The following is a 20,457-nucleotide window of genomic DNA, read 5'->3' as shown; positions in this document are numbered from 1 at the left end:
TCTTTTTTTCTTCTTCTTTCTATTCTTGCCCTTAGGAGAGATGTTTGGAAAGTCATCTTTTTTTTTTAGGTTTCTTCTCATCAAGATGGCTTTTGGGAGTGCTAAATAGTCAACTAATTGTACCTCAAGGAACAATTTTTGCCATAGTCTTGTTGGCTACTCTTGAAGGCTCGCCGCCTCATCTTTTGGTGTGATGGAATTGGGGAATTAATTAACTAGCTGTAGTTAATTAATTCTATTTTGAAAACCAAGCAGAGATTTAATTTTTGTTCTCCTGCCAAATATCATTTTGATACCAGATATAAAGCATCGTTTATTCTATTATTGCAGGATAAGAAGAAAACTGCTTAATATAAACTTCTACTTAGCCAAAATGCTGTGTTGCTGCCACTTTTTCATGCTGCTTCTTTAGCAGATGGATCTTCTAACGATATTGGTGCTCCTATTGCTAATTATCCTTTCCTCCAATCCCAGGCGGATCTTGGTGAAAAAGGAGACTTTGGTCTAATTTGTGAGGATGTTTTGGGTTACTGGTCTACTCTCTTTTGTTTATGGATTATCTTTAAGACAAATGAGATTTTAAAGAAGCTGTGTCTTTCCAGGCAGAATGCTTTCATCTCAGAAAAAAACACATTTGATTAAAGAAGTTAAACAAAACCCACAATGCACATGGAATTTCTTCTTTATCCAGATTACTTTATAGTCCTAGATTTCAGATCACTCATTTCTTATTTGCCCATCCCTTGTTTTTGTCTTTGGATACTTTCAATTTTCTCTGTCACATTTTGATTCAATTTAAAATTTAACTCATTCTTATGTTCGCACACAAAAATGGCTAACCATAGCCAGGGGGGGGGGGGGGCTGGATGCATGTGCTTTTCAATCAATGTTTAGCTCCTGGTGGCTACCTGGACAGATTTTAGCAGATCTCCTGGCAAGATTTCACAGATGGCTTGCCATTGCCTTTTTTTCTAGGACTGAGAAGGAATGACTGGTCCAAGGTCACACAGCTGACTTTGTGCAGGCAAAGATTAACCTAGGACAGGGGTGTCAAACTCAAGGCCTGGGGGCCAGATCTGGCCCATGGGATGCTTAAATTTGGCCTGCAGGACTGCCCTGGAAATAGAGAAGGACCAGGCCACAGTGCCTCTGCCACAAAAAATGGAACTCACAGGGGCCATGCGTTCCCCCCCTCCCCGAGTTCCATTTTTCCTGGCAGAACATTGCAGGAAGTCATCCCAGCTGAAAACGGAGCTCATGAGGGCTGTGTGTGCCCCCCCCAGCTCCATTTTTGCTGGCAGAGGGTTGCAGGAGGCCGTCACAGCCAAAAATTGGGCTCAGGAGCCTGTTTTCTCTGGCAGAGCTCTCGGGCCACCACAGGTACCCCCTGGCACAAGTGACTTCATGCTAGCCACATCCACCCTGGCCACACACCCTGCACCCCCCCCCAAGGTCAAACACAACCCTGAAGTTCCTCAAAGTTCCATTTTATTAGATATTTTTCCCATTTTTTCCCCACCCACATGTCCATCACATGGCCCAATCAGACACCGTCCCAACTGGAGATGCCTCCCAGTCACACCCTTCCAGGTGCAGGGCAAGACGTCCTTGACTCTCTGAGAAAGGAATGTTATTATGACTATATATCTCCTGTACTCCATATAATGCCACCTCCCATTTTCCCACAGCATTAAATATGGCAGGCTGGAACGCCCAATGCAAAAGATGGCTTCCAGGCCTGACACCTCATTTCAGAAGGTTTCTGTTCCCTGCAGCTTCATCTCTGTCTCTTGTGAGGCTAGGAGGCTAGGGGAGGTCTCTAGCCAGGCTGATTCTCTCTCTCTCTCTCTCTCTCTCTCTCTCTCTCTCTCTCTCTCTCTCTCTCTCTCTCTCTCTCTCTCTCTCTCTCTTATTTGAGAGAATCAGTCAGTTTTGTTCTTTCAGAGATCCCTATAAATTTTGAGATATTCTCCCCAGGGTTTTCCATATTTAATATAAAGCCACTGAAAAGAGAGAAGTTCAGAAAAATGAAGTGATCGACTTTTGAAAATCCTTCCAGAAAGCTTAGATTTTCCCACAGGTTCTATCATCTATCATCTCTCTCTATCTCTATCTCTCATCAAGCTATCATCTTCCTTCCTTCCTTCCTTCCTTCCTTCCTTCCTTCCTTCCTTCCTTCCTTCCTTCCTTCTTTCCCTCTCTTTCTTTCTTTCCTTCCTTCCAACCTTTCCCTCCTTCCTTCCTCCTCCTCCTTCCCTCCCTCCCTCCATAGGAAAGCCAATTTTGGCAACAGGGAATTGTGGTGTCATGATGCAAATTCCATTCCTTTTATATACAAATCATAAAATTTATTTTCAATTTCAATTTATTTGTGCTTCTAGACCGCCCCCTCTCCCAGAAGGGACTCGGGGCGGTGTACAGTCCATAGAGAATATCACAAAAATACAATTAAAAATTAAATATTAAATATGTACAGTTTGGAGGAGGTTAAAATGCAATTAAAAGAACTGTACAAAGCTGAATAAATATAATTTTTTAAAATCCCTAAAACAGACACAACAGATTAAAAAACCCTAAAATAACCAGATAATAATACATTTGCCAGGAGGGACAGTTGTAATTATGCCAGGCCTGCTAATCGGAACAGGTGAGTCTTCAATTTTTGCCGGAAGGAGCGGAGGTCAGAAGTGGTTCTAATGTCGGGGGGGAGGTCATTCCAGAGGGTTGGGCCCATCACAGAGAAGGCCCTACTCCTTGGTGTCGCCCATTGGCATTGCCTAGTGGACGGCACCAGGAGAAGTCCCTCCCTGTGTGGGCGAATTGGCCGCAGGGATGTATGTGGGAGGATGCGATCCCGCAAGTAACTAGGTCCCGTGCCATGGAGCGCTTTAAAGATGGTAATCAGCACCTTGAAACGCACCCGAAAATCATATGCACATATGAAAAAAGTTTGAATTACAATAGAATTTCCTGCCTGAGGAGGGGGTTGGAGTAGAAGACCTCCAAGGTTCCTTTTAACTCTGTTATTCTGTTCTGTTCTATTTAACATTTTGATGAAAATCTGTCCACATTCCACAATCTGTTTATCATTTAACTATCTAATATCATATCTCTACATCTGTCTGTCTTGTCTGTCTGTCTATCATTTATCTATCTATCTATCTATCTATCTATCTATCTATCTATCTATCTATCTATCTATCTATCTATCTATCTATCATCTATCTATCTATCATCTATCTATCTATCTATCTATCTATCTATCATCTATCTATCTATCTATCATCTCTCTATCTCTCTATCTCTCTATCTCTCTATCTCTCTATCATCTATCTATCTATCTATCATCTATCTATCATCTATCTATCTATCATCTATCTATCTATCTACCTATCTATCATCTATCTATCTATCTATCTATCTATCTATCTATCTATCTATCATCTATCTATCTATCTATCTATCTATCATCTATCTATCTATCTATCTATCTATCTATCTATCTATCATCTATCTATCTATCTATCATCTATCTATCTATCTATCTATCTATCATCTATCTATCTATCTATCTATCTATCTATCTATCATCTATCTATCTATCTATCATCTATCTATCTATCTATCTATCTATCATCTATCTATCTATCTATCATCTATCTATCTATCTATCTATCTATCTATCTATCATCTATCATCTATCATCTATCATCTATCTATCTATCTATCATCTATCTATCTATCTATCTATCTATCTATCTATCTATCTATCTATCCATCATCTATCTATCTATCTATCTATCTATCTATCTATCTATCATCTATCTATCTATCGTCTATCTATCATCTATCTATCTATCTATCTATCTATCTATCTATCTATCTATCTATCATCTATCTATCATCTATCTATCTATCTATCTATCTATCTATCTATCTATTATCTATCTATCTATCTATCATCTATCTATCTATCTATCTATCTATCTATCTATCTATTATCTATCTATCTATCTATCTATCTATCTATCATCTATCTATCTATCTATCTATCTATCTATCTATCTATCTATCTATCTATCATCTATCTCTATCATTATTATTGTCATCATCATCTCTCTCTTTCTTTCCATCCATGGCTTATAAAGATTTCAGTTTCTGAAAGTTTATGCTTCTCCTATAATGGTTTAAGGTTTATTTAATTTAATGCTTTTGCTGCATCTTCAACTTTTTTTTAAAAAAAAAATGCAGACTTCATCAGAATTCTCTTTTTTTTCTTTGTTTATTTCAATTAGAAGGATGGAAAGCAAATCAACAAAGTTTGCAATCACAGTTGGAAAACGCCAGCTGTGATGTTGTACGGTGGCTCATCTTTGACCTCAAGTATATTGCTTTTCTGTTTCTTTAATATGGCAAGAATCTGTATATCCATAAGTCAATCCTTGTATATGATTACCTGATGATACCTTTTTAATGCCATTAGACCTGCAGAGATATTCTCTCATTTTGATTTTCAAGCAAAAGTAGTACTTGAATGCAGTGCTTCCGTTACAGTAGGTTTTTTTTTTAATTGCTATGTTGTAAAACTGTTTCCCAACCTTGGTCAGTATCATTGCTTTTCTTCTTCTTCCTCCTTTAGCACTGTTTTATTTTCATACATTTTTGTTTGTTTTCTGGGTTTTCTCTGGGATGTTAGAATTCTGAATTATCATTTCTGAAATGGGATGAAGTTCTCCATTAATTTCAGTTCCAAGTATTATAGAAATGGCTTTACTTTTGACTTATTTCTCCTTTTTTTTTTTACAATTGATGCACAGACCTTAGTATTAAATCAGGCAATGCGTTTTGATGTGGTGATGTGTTGTGGCGTGTTACTTTTGTCACACAGGAAGGGAGATTTGTGTCATTTACATCAGAGGTGGTATTCAGCAGGTTCTGACCAGTTTTGGAGAACTGCTAGTGGAAATGTTGAGTAGTTCGGAGAACCATTAAATACCACCTCTGACTGGTCCCTCCCCCATCTATTCTCTGCCTCCCAAGTCCCAGCTGATAGGAGGAAATGGGGATTTTGCAGTAACCTTCCTCTGGAGTGTGAGGGGAATGGAGACTTTACAGTATCCTTCCCCTGCCATGCCCACCAAGCCACATCACACCCACCAAGCCATGCCCACAGAACCAATAGTAAAAAATTTTGAATCCCACCACTGATTTACATGAAAAGAAAATGAATCAACTTTATACTGGAATTAAAAAAAAAACCAGCATACAAAGTCAAAAGGTCTCAGTATGGTGTCTATGTCACTAATGGTCTCATAAAATCTTCCCTCAGAGCTGAATCATTTTCCTTTTAAAATAGAGGTAAGGAAGAGATGTTTCTAGCAATCCAGTAAAGTTTTCTGGAGCCACTTGTTGGTGGTAGAAATTTCCAGGCTCCATTACAAAAGCAAGTATAAAAAGGTACTGTTTACATTGTTAAAGAACAAGCTATTCAACCCCCCCCCCCCATTTAGGGGTGGGCTTCAAAATAATCAGCAATGGGTTCTCTGCCCACTTGCTGGGTGGGCATAGCCATGGTGGGCGTGGCCTAGTCAGCCTCCTGCACCACACGGGGGGGGGGGGGGCGTATCAGGCTTCCGAGGCTTTCCTAGAGCCTCCAGGAGGGCATAAATGGCCTCCCCAGGCTCTGCAGGCCTTCTGGAGGCTGGAAACTAGCCTGTTTCCAGCCTTCCTGAACTTCCAGTAGGCCTTTTTTTTGCCCTCCCCGAGCCTCCGCGCGTGCCCTGCTCTTACCTGCATCCAAAACGGGCTGTGTGGAGACTCCTGGGGGGGGGGCAGCATGGGTGGGGCCAGCCAGGAGTGGGATTTGGGGGGGGGTTCTCCGAACTGCACAGAATCTTAGCTAGAGGTTCTCCCAAACCCCTGAAAATCCCCAGCAGCCCAACCCTGGTAACGTCAATAAAATATATTTTTTCACAATATATTTATTATCGAAAATTTTAGTGTTTACTTTCGTTTTGAGATGTTACGACTCAGAAGTATTTATTCACACCTGTACACACCCCAAATTCCAATAACTTTAATGAAACCAAAACTGAGAAGCATCTTAATCTAAGTGAGACTCTGACTGATAAAACATTCTTTGTTTCATCCAGTATCTCTAAATGAATACGTTGTCATCCTCCATCGTTTCCATTCCAGGTTAGCCGGGAACAAAGAGAGGCTCTTCTCCACTTCTCCCGCTTCAGAACTAATTGAAAAGATTGTGTTGCCCCTGAAAAAGATTGAATGTAAAATCAGATATTTTGTTAAATACAATATTTTGTCCTATATGTAAATAAGGCAAAAATTATATGATTAAGCAATCAGTATTCATCAGCATTTTCCAAGATAAAATTTTTGATTGTAATAGAGGAAATGCAATATGCAGAGCTGAAAATTACAATTAAATCTTTGGGCATTGTCTATTTATAGATGTTGCTGGAGTAGTATGCATGTCATCTAGATGTGTCATGCCTATGTGACAGTATAATAACTTGGCTCAGTCCTTCTCTCTCAGCCCTACTCACCTCACAGAACAGCAATTATCATGACAAATATAATTATAATTTTGGGGATCCAGACTAGCACCATAACTTGCTTAACTTTATGTTTATGTTACTTTTTATTTACTAAATTTATTTATTTAGTATTTTTAATATCCACCCATCTCACTGATATGATGATTCTAGGCAGCTTAAAATATACAAGAGACTGTCAAATGATTGGAACAATTATTCAAACTTCTTTTGACAGAGGTTGGGGGGGGGGAATCCTCAATTGATTTTACTTAGTTAATTAGTTGGTTATCATATCTCTATCAGCTATTCTAATAAAGAGCAAAGAAAAATAGGGCTAGTTTTTCCTATGTTTGAGAGAAGATTTCTCAGGTTCTTTAAACCATGTTTTAAGGACTTACTGTACAATTTCCATGTGTTTCTTATCTCAAAATGGTGGGAAATAATGCCATCCTTGATCAGGAATAGGAGTTTGGAGAGATACAACAGCCCCAGAAGAAGAAGAAAAGGAGTCATCTACAACATACAGGATAATGACCGCAACAATCACTACGTAGGACAAACAAGAAGACTGACAGAATGCACCCATGAATACTACTTTGTCACTCTGGCGAAGTAGCCATCAATAGACATGGAGACATAAACAATAGCTACATACTGTGCAAAAGAGACAATCAACAAGCCAAAAAGGGAACAAAAAGACCAAACTACATCCCCACCAGCAATCAACACTCAGATGAGCATAAATTAAGATTAACACCAGACCAACAATCAAGAAGTAAACAATACTCTAATCAAGGAACTGCCAAACAAGCTAACAATAAAGAGCTCAACCAAAGAACCTCCAAAACCACTTCCACCAACAGGGAAGATTGACAGGACAAGTCACTAAAATATAAACTGAGAGTAAAGCCCATCCCTTGCTAGAACTGATGATGTTACATAGATAGACAGACAGGCAGGCAGGCAGACAAGCAGAATAATTGTATTGTTACTTTGAATGTACACTAATTGACATACATTAAAATGAAATTTCAGTGCATAGAGCTCTCAAAGGATCACCACCTCCAATATATACTACATAAACATGACAAAATAAATAAACAAACACAAAATTGTGCATATACCCACATGTATTATTTGACACAGAAAAACAACATCTAGTTCAGGTGTATACATGTACATGGTGACAAAAACTAATCTTGCAAGTTTACCAAATAGATGGCCTAGGGAACAAAGCTGTTACAGAATCTGGTAGTTCTGCTAGAAATATTTTGAAACCTCCTCCCAGAGGGGAGCAACAGAAATTGAAGAGGGGGTTATGTGGGGTCTCTAACAATGCTTTGAGCTCTAAGCACATATCGCTTATAAGTAGTATCCTGAATAACAGGAAGCAAGCTTCCTATAATCTTCTCAGCTGTCCTTACTCCTCTCTGTGTGGACTTTCTATCTGAGGCACTGCAGCCACCAAACGAAACAGGGGTGCAGGTTGTTAAAACGCTCTCAATTGTGCCTCTGTAAAAAGTGTCCAGGACCAAAGGAGAAATATGTGCAGGTGCTGGTTTGCACACTTCACTTAAGGATGACATGTGGAGAGACCACTTCCGATTGTTCATTACCTAGTTTGAATCATGAAATATCTGCAAGAAAACAAGCAAGTTCAGAGAGCACCAAGGACCCTTCATTTCAACCTGTCCTACAAATATTCTCCTTTATTAGGATTGGGAAGCATATGATCTTGGGACTCTTGGATGCCCATTGATGAGGATACCAGATAAGGAGAGACTGCCCTAAAGTCTATGAAAGAGATGGGATGAAGTTGTCATGGATTATCACCCCCAAATCCACAGGGATTCTTCTTCCAGCTTCCAATACTGCCTTCAGCACAAATATGAAATGTGGCTGATCTCCTGCCTATCAGCTATTCTGAAAGCACATCGGAATAAAAATTAGAATAACTCTTGGCAATAGTGCAAAGCTTGCAAAGGCACCATTAGGATAAATTAAGTGCTTATTTATTGTATTCAAATGATTTTCTTCCCTTCCCCATCGCTCATATTAATGGGAAAGAAAGCAATCTGCAGTTCCTCAAGACCTCCTTGACCTGGACGGTTCAGGAAGTGCTGATGCTTGAATGTGTTAATGGAAGAAAAGAAAAATTGCAATTCAGTTATTTTTCCTTGAAAAAAATGCTTTAATTAGAATGTGATTTCTCATGTTGTGATCCTATTGTCCACAGTGAAAGCTCATTAAGCAACTGGCACAATTGGCTGGCTAATCCAGGGCAGCTGAGTGGAGTTCAGAAAGCTGATTGTTATGTGAGAAGATAACTGGTTCTGATTCAGCGTTATAGAACTTTACTGCATAAATGCTGCAAATTGGTGATGGAAGAAGGGCAGCAGATAAAACTCAAAAGAAGTTGGGGGTTGTTTTTTTTGCTAAGAATACTTTTTCACTCTTTGAAAGGACACCTTTTCAAGCCTTTTGGGGTGGCATTCACTTGCCTTCGCTATCAGTTTGCAAATGTGAGAACGTGCCACCTTCGTGCATGCGCATAGCCTTCCACACATGTGCTTTTGGCAAAAAAGGGGCCTAAATGGGATGCCGTAGAGCCGGGGTGGGTGGGCAGGACCACCCACGATTTCTGCTACTGGTTTGGGTGAACTGGTCCGAACCAGTAGAATACCACCTCTGCTTGTCCTCTAGTTTCTGTGACACTACAAGTAGTTCTGGATTTATGACTGTATTGAAGCTAGTGCCCATCATGATAGTTGTATTTTATGACCTTTTTTTGGCAGCGGTCATATAATTTTAGCTGATGTTCACTGCCCAAAGGGACAAGGTTGAGACAAACAGCCATATTAATTGAAGCAAACACACATGTGCGCGTGCACGCACGCACACACACACACAATGAACGCAAGAATTTAGAATTCTGTTTTAGAAGCCTGTTTTCTCTGGATTATGCATCCTGCCTGTGTCTTCCTGTGTTTTCTGTCACTTGCCCTAGGTCTCCACAATGTACCTTTGCCTTCTTAGTTCCCTGGGGTTTCTGCAACCTTAAGGCCTTAATCCTTCTCATTTTTGCTTAGGAAGCATTTTTACAAAGGGGAAACTTTATAGAAGAGGCATCCCCATCAGCTCCTCATATTCTTCACTATCTCTTGTTGATATGGCACGACTATAAATTTACAAAGAAGCTCAGTGATTCCTGACAGAGAGATTTGATCCTGTAATGGAAGGTAATTCCTAAAGAACATATTACTTAGTGATTGTGCATATATCATTTCACCTCAAATGTTTATCTAAATCTCATAACTAGGAGAGGAAAATGGCTGATTTTAAAACAATGGGAAGCTAAGTGTTTATATTTCTAGCTCAAACAACAGTTGTCACATAAACTTCAGGTGTTAGATGAATAAGGATTTAAATAATAACTGGCCACTTAAAGATGTGTGGACTTCAGCTCCCAGAAACCTTCATGCTTGTTCATGTTTAGGAATGAAGGAGAGATGCTTGAATGCCATTCAAATGCTGAGGTCAACTCAACAAACAAAGCATGCATTTAAAAAGTTGTGTTTTGCAATGCGTATGGCAGTGGGTAATAGAAAGATTATTTTAAAAAGGGAAATTTCCGAAGAATATCAATGAATGAAAATTCTGGACAAACAAGATGTGAATTTTACATGGATTTTCTTTAGTCAAATTCTTAATGTGATTTGGAAGTGGGACCAAATGACAAATGTTATGAAATGACAAATGTTATGAAACTGATTGATTTGTCCACTGAAAGATAATTTCCCCAAATTTTAGAAATTATAACAAGGATACTACAATATTGTCCACAAAGGATTATTTAATAATGCACTCATTGTAAACACAGTAGTAGATTTTTATTGTGTTTCTTATAGTCCATTTTTCTTAACATGGCTACCCTTCTATAAAACCATATAGGCACACCTCATGTTGCAATGGCAATTGAGACTGGAATTTCCACCACTGAGCAATGTGATTGTAAAATGCATATGACTGAATTGCTTAGTAACAGCAATCCCAATCACTCTCATGAGGCCCATTTGGGTTGTTAAGTGGGAAGAGGCAGAAGTCCCAGGCAAGCAGACTGGTGGGTGAGTGTGTAGGTAATCCAGGATGGTAAGGAGGTGCTAGACACGATTGCTATAGAGAACAGGTGAGCATGTGTGTGTGGGGGGGGGGTGGGGGTTAGGGTGGAATACTTTACACCTCCCTTCCCATACTGTCAATGGGGAGATGGGTGCTGCAGGCAGACAATATGGATTGCAGGCAGACAAAAAAGAAAAAAAAAAGAGTTACTTCTGACTTCCTGCCAGCTTCCCTATTGATTTTGCTTCTGGGAAACTGGCAGGGAATGTCGGAAATCACATTCAGGTGACTACGGTTCATTGAAGTGTCATAATCATAAACTGGGCACAAAGCAATAGCAATACCACTTAGACTTATAGGCTTCATAGTGCTTTACAGCCCCCTCTAAAATGGTTTACAGTCAGCATATTGCTCCCAACAATTTGGGTTCTCATATTACTGACCTCAGAAGGATGGAAGGCTGAGTCAACCTTGAGCCGGTGAGGATCGAACTCCTGGCTGTGTGAAGAATTAGCCTGCAATACTGCATTCTAACTACCATACAGTCCTAGATTCATGCAATCATGTGATTGCAAGAACATTGCAATGATTGGAACTGTGGAACTCATTGGAACTTTGTGGCTTGGTTAGAAGTCCCCACATTCAGCACTACTTGTAACTTTCAATGATCCCCGAATGAGTGGACTTAACTTATATGTGGGAAGATACAATTGTCAGGGTTCTGAGTAATTCATCCACGGCAGGTAGATACCTCAAATGATATGTTTATTGGATACATCATATCGGCACAGCTGGTGAAAACCAACTCTGACAGTTCCACGGTTTTCACCTAATTAAAAGAATCAAACTTTCTCCCCGGCCAGGTATCACGGGTCACATTATCCAATGAAGATGGAAGGCAGGCGCTTCTCCTCTTTCAACGGTCACCTGTTTCAATGACCTTGGTTCCCACAGGAAAACATTTTGTTTTGACTGGAGCCTGGGCTATCTACTTCCCTCCTTCCTTCCCCCTCTTAGGCTTCGTGGCAACTATGAGGCAGCACAGGATGGCTTCAGCCAGGTTCACTACAGAGTTGACAAAAGTTATATACTGTAATACGTAATTCCTATAATATATGATAAGTAAATGTATAATTCTCTACATAAGGAATAGTTACCTCTTCATTCACTGAAAATATTTCTTGAGAATTGCAGCTTCAATTGCCATTTCTTCCTCAGATCTCCATTTGATGGGGGAATCTTCAGCTTCTTTGTCATGACGCTGAAGCTTAATAGGAAAGAAGAAAGGGTTATTTTGAGGGGGGAAAGTAACTGAAACCATGAATGTTATGATAATAAAGGGTGGTTTAGCCTATTCTTTGACTCCAATAATTTATTTTTGATTAATTGGGAAGATTTCAAATTCTGGAACTTCATCCTCTCAACTTCCTCAGCTTTTAGTTCCTCCAATTCATTTACCTCATACACAACATGTATGTATACACGTACAAAATGTTTTGTGCAGGTGGGTTCCGGCCGCCATTACTACCAGTTCAATAGTAAAAAAAAATGTGCTCCGCGCAGATGCACATTTTCATTTAAAATGATCTGCGCATGCAACATTAAAAAATGAATAAAATTACATTATTTTAATGAAGATTGTTCTGCACATGTGCAGGACAGAAAATCAAGATTAGCATCACTGAGGATAGAACCGGTACGGTCACGTGTCCACTGGAGTTACTACCTATTTGGCCGAACCGGACCGAATAGGAAGGAACCCACCTCTGGTTTTGTGTAAAGCAGTGACGTGCGGTGAGGTTTATGGCTAGTGAGCCTGGTGACGTCATCAGGAAGGAGGGGAATGGGACTACGTGTGCAGGAGGCTGAGGCAGCCTCAGTCTCCTGCACACATGGTCCCATTCCCCACCTTCCTGAGTCAACATGAAGGGGACAGCGGAGTGCGAGCTGGCAGAGCACACTCCGCGGTCCCCTTCATGTTGACTCAGGAAGGCAGGGAATCGGACCACATGTGCCTTTTCCCTTTTTTTTTTCTTTTAATGATGAGAGCGGTGAGGCTCTGCCTCCCCTGCCTCCCCTGACCGCAAGTCCCTGGTGTAAAGGAAGAACCAGGAGACAAAACCGAAAGCAAGTATATACTGTACCTAGTATTTCTGTAATATATAGAGAGAAACAGTGAATATTTCCTAATGCATCTATTCCAGAAAGAAGACCAAACACCTCAGAAATCTAATACTTGAGAAGCAATTCAGGCAAGGAGAACTTCAGAAGCATCTCCATGTGTGACATGATCAACGTATCTTAAAGCAACCAGAAGGATCACAGAGGAAACCATTTTTCTAGGAGAAGCCTCCTCTGACGGTGGGTCTTAACCTCATTCCAGGCTGAGGCTTACAATTTAATAAAGCTTTTGTTATAGGTCAAATGTGGTCAGCCTATTACAGTTGAATCAGATACATGGAGGACTGGAAATAAAATAAACGGATTGTGAGAAAGAGAGAGTGAAATCATCCTTGTTGAGAAAAACTCACCCATTCCCAAAGGTTGGGGGGGGGGGAGATTAAAAAAAAGGAAAGGGAGGTGGATACAGTAACAGTTTACATTTCATGTTCACTCAGATGTAGATCTCACTCATTCCCTCTTTCAGTGTTAGTGGATTTCACTCCTCTTAAATGTATTTTAGACTGAAGCCTTCAACAGCAATCATATTATACAATTCATTCTTTTCCCCCCTAGTCCAGGCATCTATAAGCACATCTGGCCTCGATTTTTAGTGTCTGAAACAAATAACAGAATGCCAGGGTTGGAATGGACCTTGGAGGTCTTCTAGACCAACCCCCTGCTCAAACGGAGATCCTATATCAGGGGTGTCAAGCTGCATCCAGCCGACGGGGTGCTTAAATCCTGCCTGTGGGATCAGCCTGGAAATATCAAAGGACTGGGCCATAGTGCCTCTGGTGGTTAAACAGGCTGCACCTCATTTTCACCCTCCATGGTCTCCTGCAGCACTCTGCCAGCCAAAAACGGGCCAAAAAGAGGTTAAAAATGGCCCGAAGAGTGCTGCAGGAGGCCATGGAGGATGAAAACGAGGTGCAGGGGGGGCGCACAAGTACTCCCCTCACCAGGGGGTGGGTCCGGCTTCTGTTACTGCTGGTTTGGTCAGGGGTGCGCTTCGTGCCTGCACACACTTGCTGCGCACTACGTGTGCATGTGCAGAAGTAAAAAAATTGCTTCTGTGCATGTGCAGAAGCAAAAAACAAGATGGCAGTTCCTACGGTGCCGGTGATAGAACCGGTTCCGGCGCATGGCCAACTGAGTTACTACCTACTCGGCCAAACCGGTAGGAAGCCACCTCTCTCTGCATCCTGTTTTGGCCGTCAGGGTGCTGCAGGAGGCATCCATCCTCTGCCCCCCCCTCCTCTCTGCCAGCCCATGGAGGAGAACTACAATGCTGATCTGGCCCTCGAAGAAATCCAGGTTGACACCCCTTTCCTGTACCATTTCAGACAAATGGTTGTCCAGTCTCTCTCTAGAAACCTGCAGTGTTGAAGCACCCACAACTTCTGGATACAAGTTGTTTCTTCTTCATGTCCAGGTTCTTTTTTCCAGCCACTGATAAAACAAATCCCATATCTTATAAAATTGCTCGTCTTCTTGTTCTCTAATTTCAAATGTCAATTTGCTCATTTCAGCGCACTCCATTATCTTTCAAATAACTTCTTCCTGTTTTGGTATAATTTCATTTTTCCAGTTTTTTGCAAATACAATTCTAGCTGCTGTTAAAACATTTAGAATCAAATATTTTAAGTCTTTGTTGTAAATTTCTGGTATAATTCCCAGTAAAAAGATCTCTGATTTGAGGTCTATGTGTTTATGTATCATTTTCTCCAACCACATGTAGATTTTAGTCCAGTATCTTTTAGCTTCAATACAAGTCCACCACAGAATGTTTTATTTATGTTTTAATTGAAGGAGAAAAGTGAGAATACAATAATGTTGTTAAATAGACTAATAACGATACAATGTTTTAATTGAAGGAGAAAAGCAAAAACATAATAATCTTGTTAGACTAACAATAATAAAATGAAACACTGACATATATATGAATAATTTAGAATTTTTTGTTATAAAATGAAGGATAAAGATAATAAATGAACCAATATACATTTGATAGAAGATTGGTAATATAATATATAACTCTAAGTGCATGCCATAAAGATATCCTGTTGAAAGTAGTGAAAGATATATAAACATAAACACTTGGTAAATTCTTCTATACTGTAAAAATATTTAAAATGAGACAATGATTGCATAAAGGTATGTTGTTGTTAAGCAGACAATCAAGAATGTAAGAGAATTAAGCTTATTGAAAAGAAAGAAATATTAATCGTAATTGAACATATGCTGTACAATGAAAGTGAGGTTTTTGGCTATATTGGATGAAAAAACTGATTGTATATGTAATTGAAAATATGGATGCAAAAACACTTGTAACCAAACGACATGCTGTATGCAATGGATGAGGAAATTTCTTCTTAGTTCTAGGTTGGTTCTCTCATTGTTTAGTTTCTATCCATTGCTTTTTGCCCTGCTTTCAGATGTCTGGAGAATAAGTTGACCTCCTCTTCTTATGGCAGCCCCTTAGATATTGAAACACTGCTATCATGTCACCCCCTAGTCCTACTCCCTGTCTCCTTCCATGCAGAAGAGAAGATAGCTCAAATCAACATTTCTAATCTCATCTAGATAGCATTTCTCAAATTTGGAAACTAAATTTACCATCTAGGCTGGGGAATTCTTGAGGTTGAAGTCCACACATCTTAAAGTTGCCAAGTTTTAAAACACTGATTAAGATGGACAGTTGGGCTTGAGGAGCTGCCTATCATTCACAATTCTCACAACCCCCTACAGCTTTCAATATGACTTTGCTTAAGAGACTTATGGGAAATTTATAACTGTGGCCAAGAACACCATTTAGAAAAAACAGATCCTTTGCCAAGGAGCTTCTAAATCTGTGCCTCCATGTTGCATTGCAGAAGCGTGTCAGAAGCAACGAGCGCTTCTGGGTTGAGGGGAATAGCTGGTGACTTCATCGTTGCCGAGGAGATGCCCCAGGGGGCTCCTGTCATGTCACCGGCAGGATCTGGAGTGAAAGACGGGAGCTCATACAACCCCATGGCAGCACTTGAGTCTCAAACGTGGGTTTGATAACCTCTAACCTGGTGTCCTAACCAGGCAAGCCACCGTGTTCCTTGCTTCCATTTTATTTCCTCTAATTGTACACTTCCACCGTGTAAGTGCTTGTCAAATCCTGGGCAAACTGTTGATTTGGGAGATGACAGTAATTTTGTATATTTTTGAACTGGGACTTTCTTGCTGCAATGTGGAAGAAAGAGTGAGATTGCTTTGTGTGGATGAGTTAATGAATGACATATTGAACATCCCTGAAGCTCTAGAGCAACAATGACAACAACAACAGTCTGCCATACCACAATGTTATCCGTTTTAATAAAACAACTTAAAAACCGGCTGTCAACTTTGCTGGCAACTTCACACTGGGGGGTGGAGAGGGGAGGCAGGGAAGGGAGGAAGTGAATCCTTTTCTCCCAAAGAGAAATATTCAAAGACTGTTGTCTGTTTACAAGTGATCAAAAGTGACAGTTGGCGCTTATTGGTGGAGGAGCTTTTTCTGCTTAAAGTGAAACAGGAGGCTAATTTATCAGGAAAGCCAGGAAGCCAGACTTCGGTAATGATCTGCTTAAAGAAAAGAAGATTTGAGAAGAATATTTGTACCACACAATAAGGATTTGAAGCAAAATGGCAGTAAGGTGCGTGTTTTTTTTTTTTTAAGAAATAATACCTGCCTTGATGCTGAGCAATGTGTGATTTTTTTTCCTGGCAATTTAGATTTCCAAAGCTGAAATAACACCAGCCAGAATGGCCAGAGAGGTTTTAATTAATTTCTAACAGCACAACGGGTCAAAGTTCTCTTATATTTATCCTTGCTTTAAAGATCCTTAAAACGGTGCTGTGACCTTAGAGTTGCTTTTCTTAACAGTTGCTTTTTTAGAAAGATTGTGTGCATTGCACACAGAGGTCTTGGGTTTCTTTTCCCAGCATTTTCTCCTTTCTGCCCTGAATCTGCTTTAGATAAAGACTAACACCACAAACACCTCTCCAATTGAGTGAGGTGTTCATTGAAGGAGCTGGAAATGAATAATTATGTCAAAGAAATTGGATAAAGGCAGCATTCTAGAGATTAGATTATAGGCTACAAAACCAAGCTGAAGAATCAATTGTCTTCCTTACAGAGTAGTTGCAGCTTCATCAAAGATCAAATGCATTTAAAAGTTAACAGCAGCATTATGAGAAGATAAATTATCTTGGGGTTAGATTTAACATAGAAAACACAGTACCTTCCCATATATATATATATATGGAAACATAGAAACAATAAAGAAACAAAACTTACAACCCAGTGACCTACTTGTGAGTTTCGACGTCATATCCCTCTTCACCCAAGTGCCCATAAAAGAAGCCTTGACAGCCATCCAGAAAAAACACAACCCCCCTAAACACATCCTAGACCTGACCAACCACTGCCTAACCAACACATACTTCATCCATAATGGACAAAGATACAAACAGATAGAAGGAGCACCCATGGGATCACCCCTCTCACCTGTCATTGCAAACTTATACATGGAACATTTTGAAACCAATGCCTTAGACAAATCTGAACACAAACCCAAACTCTGGCTTAGATATGTTGATGACACTTTCGTGATTTGGCCACATGGAAAAGAAAAACTGGACAACTTCCTCACACATCTCAACAACCTACACCCCAAAATACAATTCACCATGGAAATAGAAGCAAACAACCAACTTCCCTTTCTGGATGTCCTAATCTACAAAAAACCCAATGGCTCCCTAGGACACACCATCTACCAGAAAAAAACACACACCAACCGCTACTTAAATGCACAATCCCATCACCACCCTGCACAGATCAACTCTGTAGCCAAGACCCTCATCTCCAGAACCAAATGCCTAGCCGACAAAGACCACCTGAAAACTGAATTACACAAACTCACAAATGTATTAATCTCCAATGGATTCCAAAGAAAAACAATCACCAACCTAATCCAAAAGGAGACTCCCCCAAAAAACCAAGATACAGAACAGGAAAATGGCATCGCCCTCCTCCCTTACATCAAAGGCACCACAGATAAAATCAGCAAAATTCTCCACAAGCACAATATCAGGACAGCCTTCACCACTGACCAAAAAATAGCCAACATCTTAAGAAACCCCAAAGACAAAATCCAGCTAGAAAACCAAGGAGTCTACGAAATACCATGCAAAATCTGCCCAGCAATATACATAGGACAAACAAACAGGAGAATAAATGCACGCATCACAGAACACAAAAATGCAGTAAGAAAAAAAGAAAAAACTTCTTCCCTTTTCCAGCACCTTAAAGCTACAGGACACGAAATCAACTTTGAAGGAGCCAGGTTAATCTCCAAAACAGAACACCTCCACAAGAGAATAATCATGGAAGCCATCGAAATAGAGAAACACCCCCACAGCATGAACAAACGTGATGATACCTCCCGCCTACCAAACATCTGGAAACCAGCCCTAGCCAACAAACGAACACCACCCACCACCCAAGCCGTTAAAATACAAAACAACAATGCACACACAACCTGCACCAATCAGCACCAATCTACCAATCATGATACAACCACACAACCAATCATTCCACTTACTGAAACAAAGCCAGCACCCCATCCCCTCCCACCAAGACTTACAGAAAGACGGCAGCTCCGTTCCCATTTTAAGCCCACATTTTGAGCCCACATTGCTTGAAGATGGCAGGTGAGATCCTGCCGAAACGTTGCAAAGACAATCTCAACCTTACACGGGAAAAGACCCGAATACAACAAAACCAGCATATATATATATATATAATAGAAGCATTTTCATCCTTCCAGATTCCCAGAGCCGAGATGAGGGAATTGAAAATACCATTAACATGCATTGCTGAGTGTTTTGTTTGCTTCCCTTTCTCTAAATTGTAAATCTTCCTGTAATCTCTCTGCAATTGACCCTTAAGAAAGGATTGTGTGGGCCTGATAAGATACGTAATGAAATCTCACATCTTGTACAGGTATTCCTTTATTTACAACCACAATTGAGCCCAAAAATGTCTGTTGTTAAGTGAAGCATTTGTTAAGTGAGCTTTGCCCCATTTTATGACTTTTCTTGCCCCAGTTGTTAAGGGAGTCATTGCATTTGTTAAGTTAGTAACGTGGCTGTTAAGTGAATCTGGCTTCCCCCTTGAGTTTGCTTGTCAGAAGGTTGCAAACCTTGGGACACAGCAACGGTCATAAATAGGAACCAGTTGACAAGTGTTGGAATTTTGATCACATGACCGTGGGGATGCTGCAAAGGTTGTCACTGTGAAAAATGGTCCTAAGCAGTGACGTGCAGTCAGGTGAGGCAAGTGAGGCACAGCCTCACCACTCTCATCATGAAAAAAAAAAGTAAAAGGAAAAAGCTGAGCTAGTTGCTGCCTCACCGTGGATGACTCTGCTTAACCTCATTGGTGCTCTCCCTCCCCAAGTGTAGTGACTTCCTCCCCAGGCCCCCATTCATTTCTCTCTCACACACACACAGCTGGATAAAACTATATAAAAATCTAGCCCAGCTTCACTGATTACAAGTTTGAAAAGGCAACGTGGCTCCACCTGCAATCAAACTACACTTGGTGAGGGAGAGCACAAGTGAGCACTGAGGAGACCACAGGAGGAGGCAGGAAGCCAGGCAAAGAGCCATGCTGTAGTACACACACTTCCCCCCAGCCTCTTTCTTTTGGAAGGCTCGGCTCGGCTCCCCTCCGGCTTCTCTGCCTCTCCTCTCACCCCAGCCTGCCAGCAGGAGGTGGTGGGTGGGCTTTATTGTGTTCCAGGCATTTCCCACCCAGACAGCAGGCTGCATTTGCAATGGTGGAGGTGTTTGGGAAAGGCAGCAGGGGAATGGGGGGGGGGGGGATGGCAGAGGAGCTGCTTTCAAGCCACTGGAAAAGATATCCAATCCAACTTTTGTGTGTGGGGGGGTTTGTTTGAGAGTTAGTGAGAGAGGGAAGGGGTAGGAGAGATAGTCCAATCCAACTTCTGTGTGTGTGTGTGTGTGTGTGTGTGTGTGTTTGAGAGAGGGGGAGGAAGGGAGAGAGGGAGGAAGGAGGGGAAGGAGAAGAAAAAGAAAAAGAAAGAAGGAGCAAAGGAGAAAAACAAATGCTGTCGCTTTAAATTGGAACTGAGCATGCCTGGCTGTGGAATTCTGGGAGTTGAAGTCCACAAGTCTAAAAATATTTGAAACCCAGCACTGTGTCAGTGCCTCACCAGTCATAAACCTCACCGCACGTCACTGGTCCTAAGTCACCTTTTTCAGTGCTGCTGTAACTTTGAACGGTCACTAAACAAACTGTTGTAAGACGAGGATTAATTGTATTGCTTATAGCAATAGCACTTAGACTTATATGCAATAATACAATACAATAGCAGAGTTGGAAGGGACCTTGGAGGTCTTCTAGTCCAACCCCCTGCCTAGACAGGAAACCCTATACCGTTTCAGACAAATGGCTATCCAACATCTTCTTAAAGATTTCCAGTGTTGGGGCATTCACAGCTTCTGGAGGTAAGCTGTTCCACTGATTGATTGTTCTGTCAGGAAGTTTCTCCTCAGTTCTAAGTTGCTTCTCTCCTTGATT

At 40.7% G+C, this 20,457-nt stretch overlaps 1 protein-coding gene across 1 annotated transcript in view; it reads right to left on the bottom strand.

Annotated features, from left to right (window-relative positions):
• Positions 1 to 5,933: 5,933 nt before the first annotated feature.
• Positions 5,934 to 20,457, bottom strand: part of FHIT (fragile histidine triad diadenosine triphosphatase) — a 1,079,102-nt gene continuing 1,064,578 nt past the window's right edge. The window contains exons 6-7 of the mRNA XM_081932721.1: positions 11,834 to 11,943; positions 5,934 to 6,271 (exon numbers count right to left, since the gene is read on the bottom strand). Of these exons, the coding sequence (XP_081788847.1) occupies positions 11,842 to 11,943 (102 nt within the window). The 3' untranslated portion in view covers positions 5,934 to 6,271; positions 11,834 to 11,841. The remainder of the gene's footprint in view (positions 6,272 to 11,833; positions 11,944 to 20,457) is intronic.

This window comes from Natrix helvetica (genome assembly GCF_964273705.1).
Source record: "Natrix helvetica genome assembly, chromosome: 1".
NCBI lineage: Eukaryota > Metazoa > Chordata > Lepidosauria > Squamata > Natricidae > Natrix > Natrix helvetica.
This window is presented reverse-complemented; position numbering and strand designations above follow the sequence as displayed.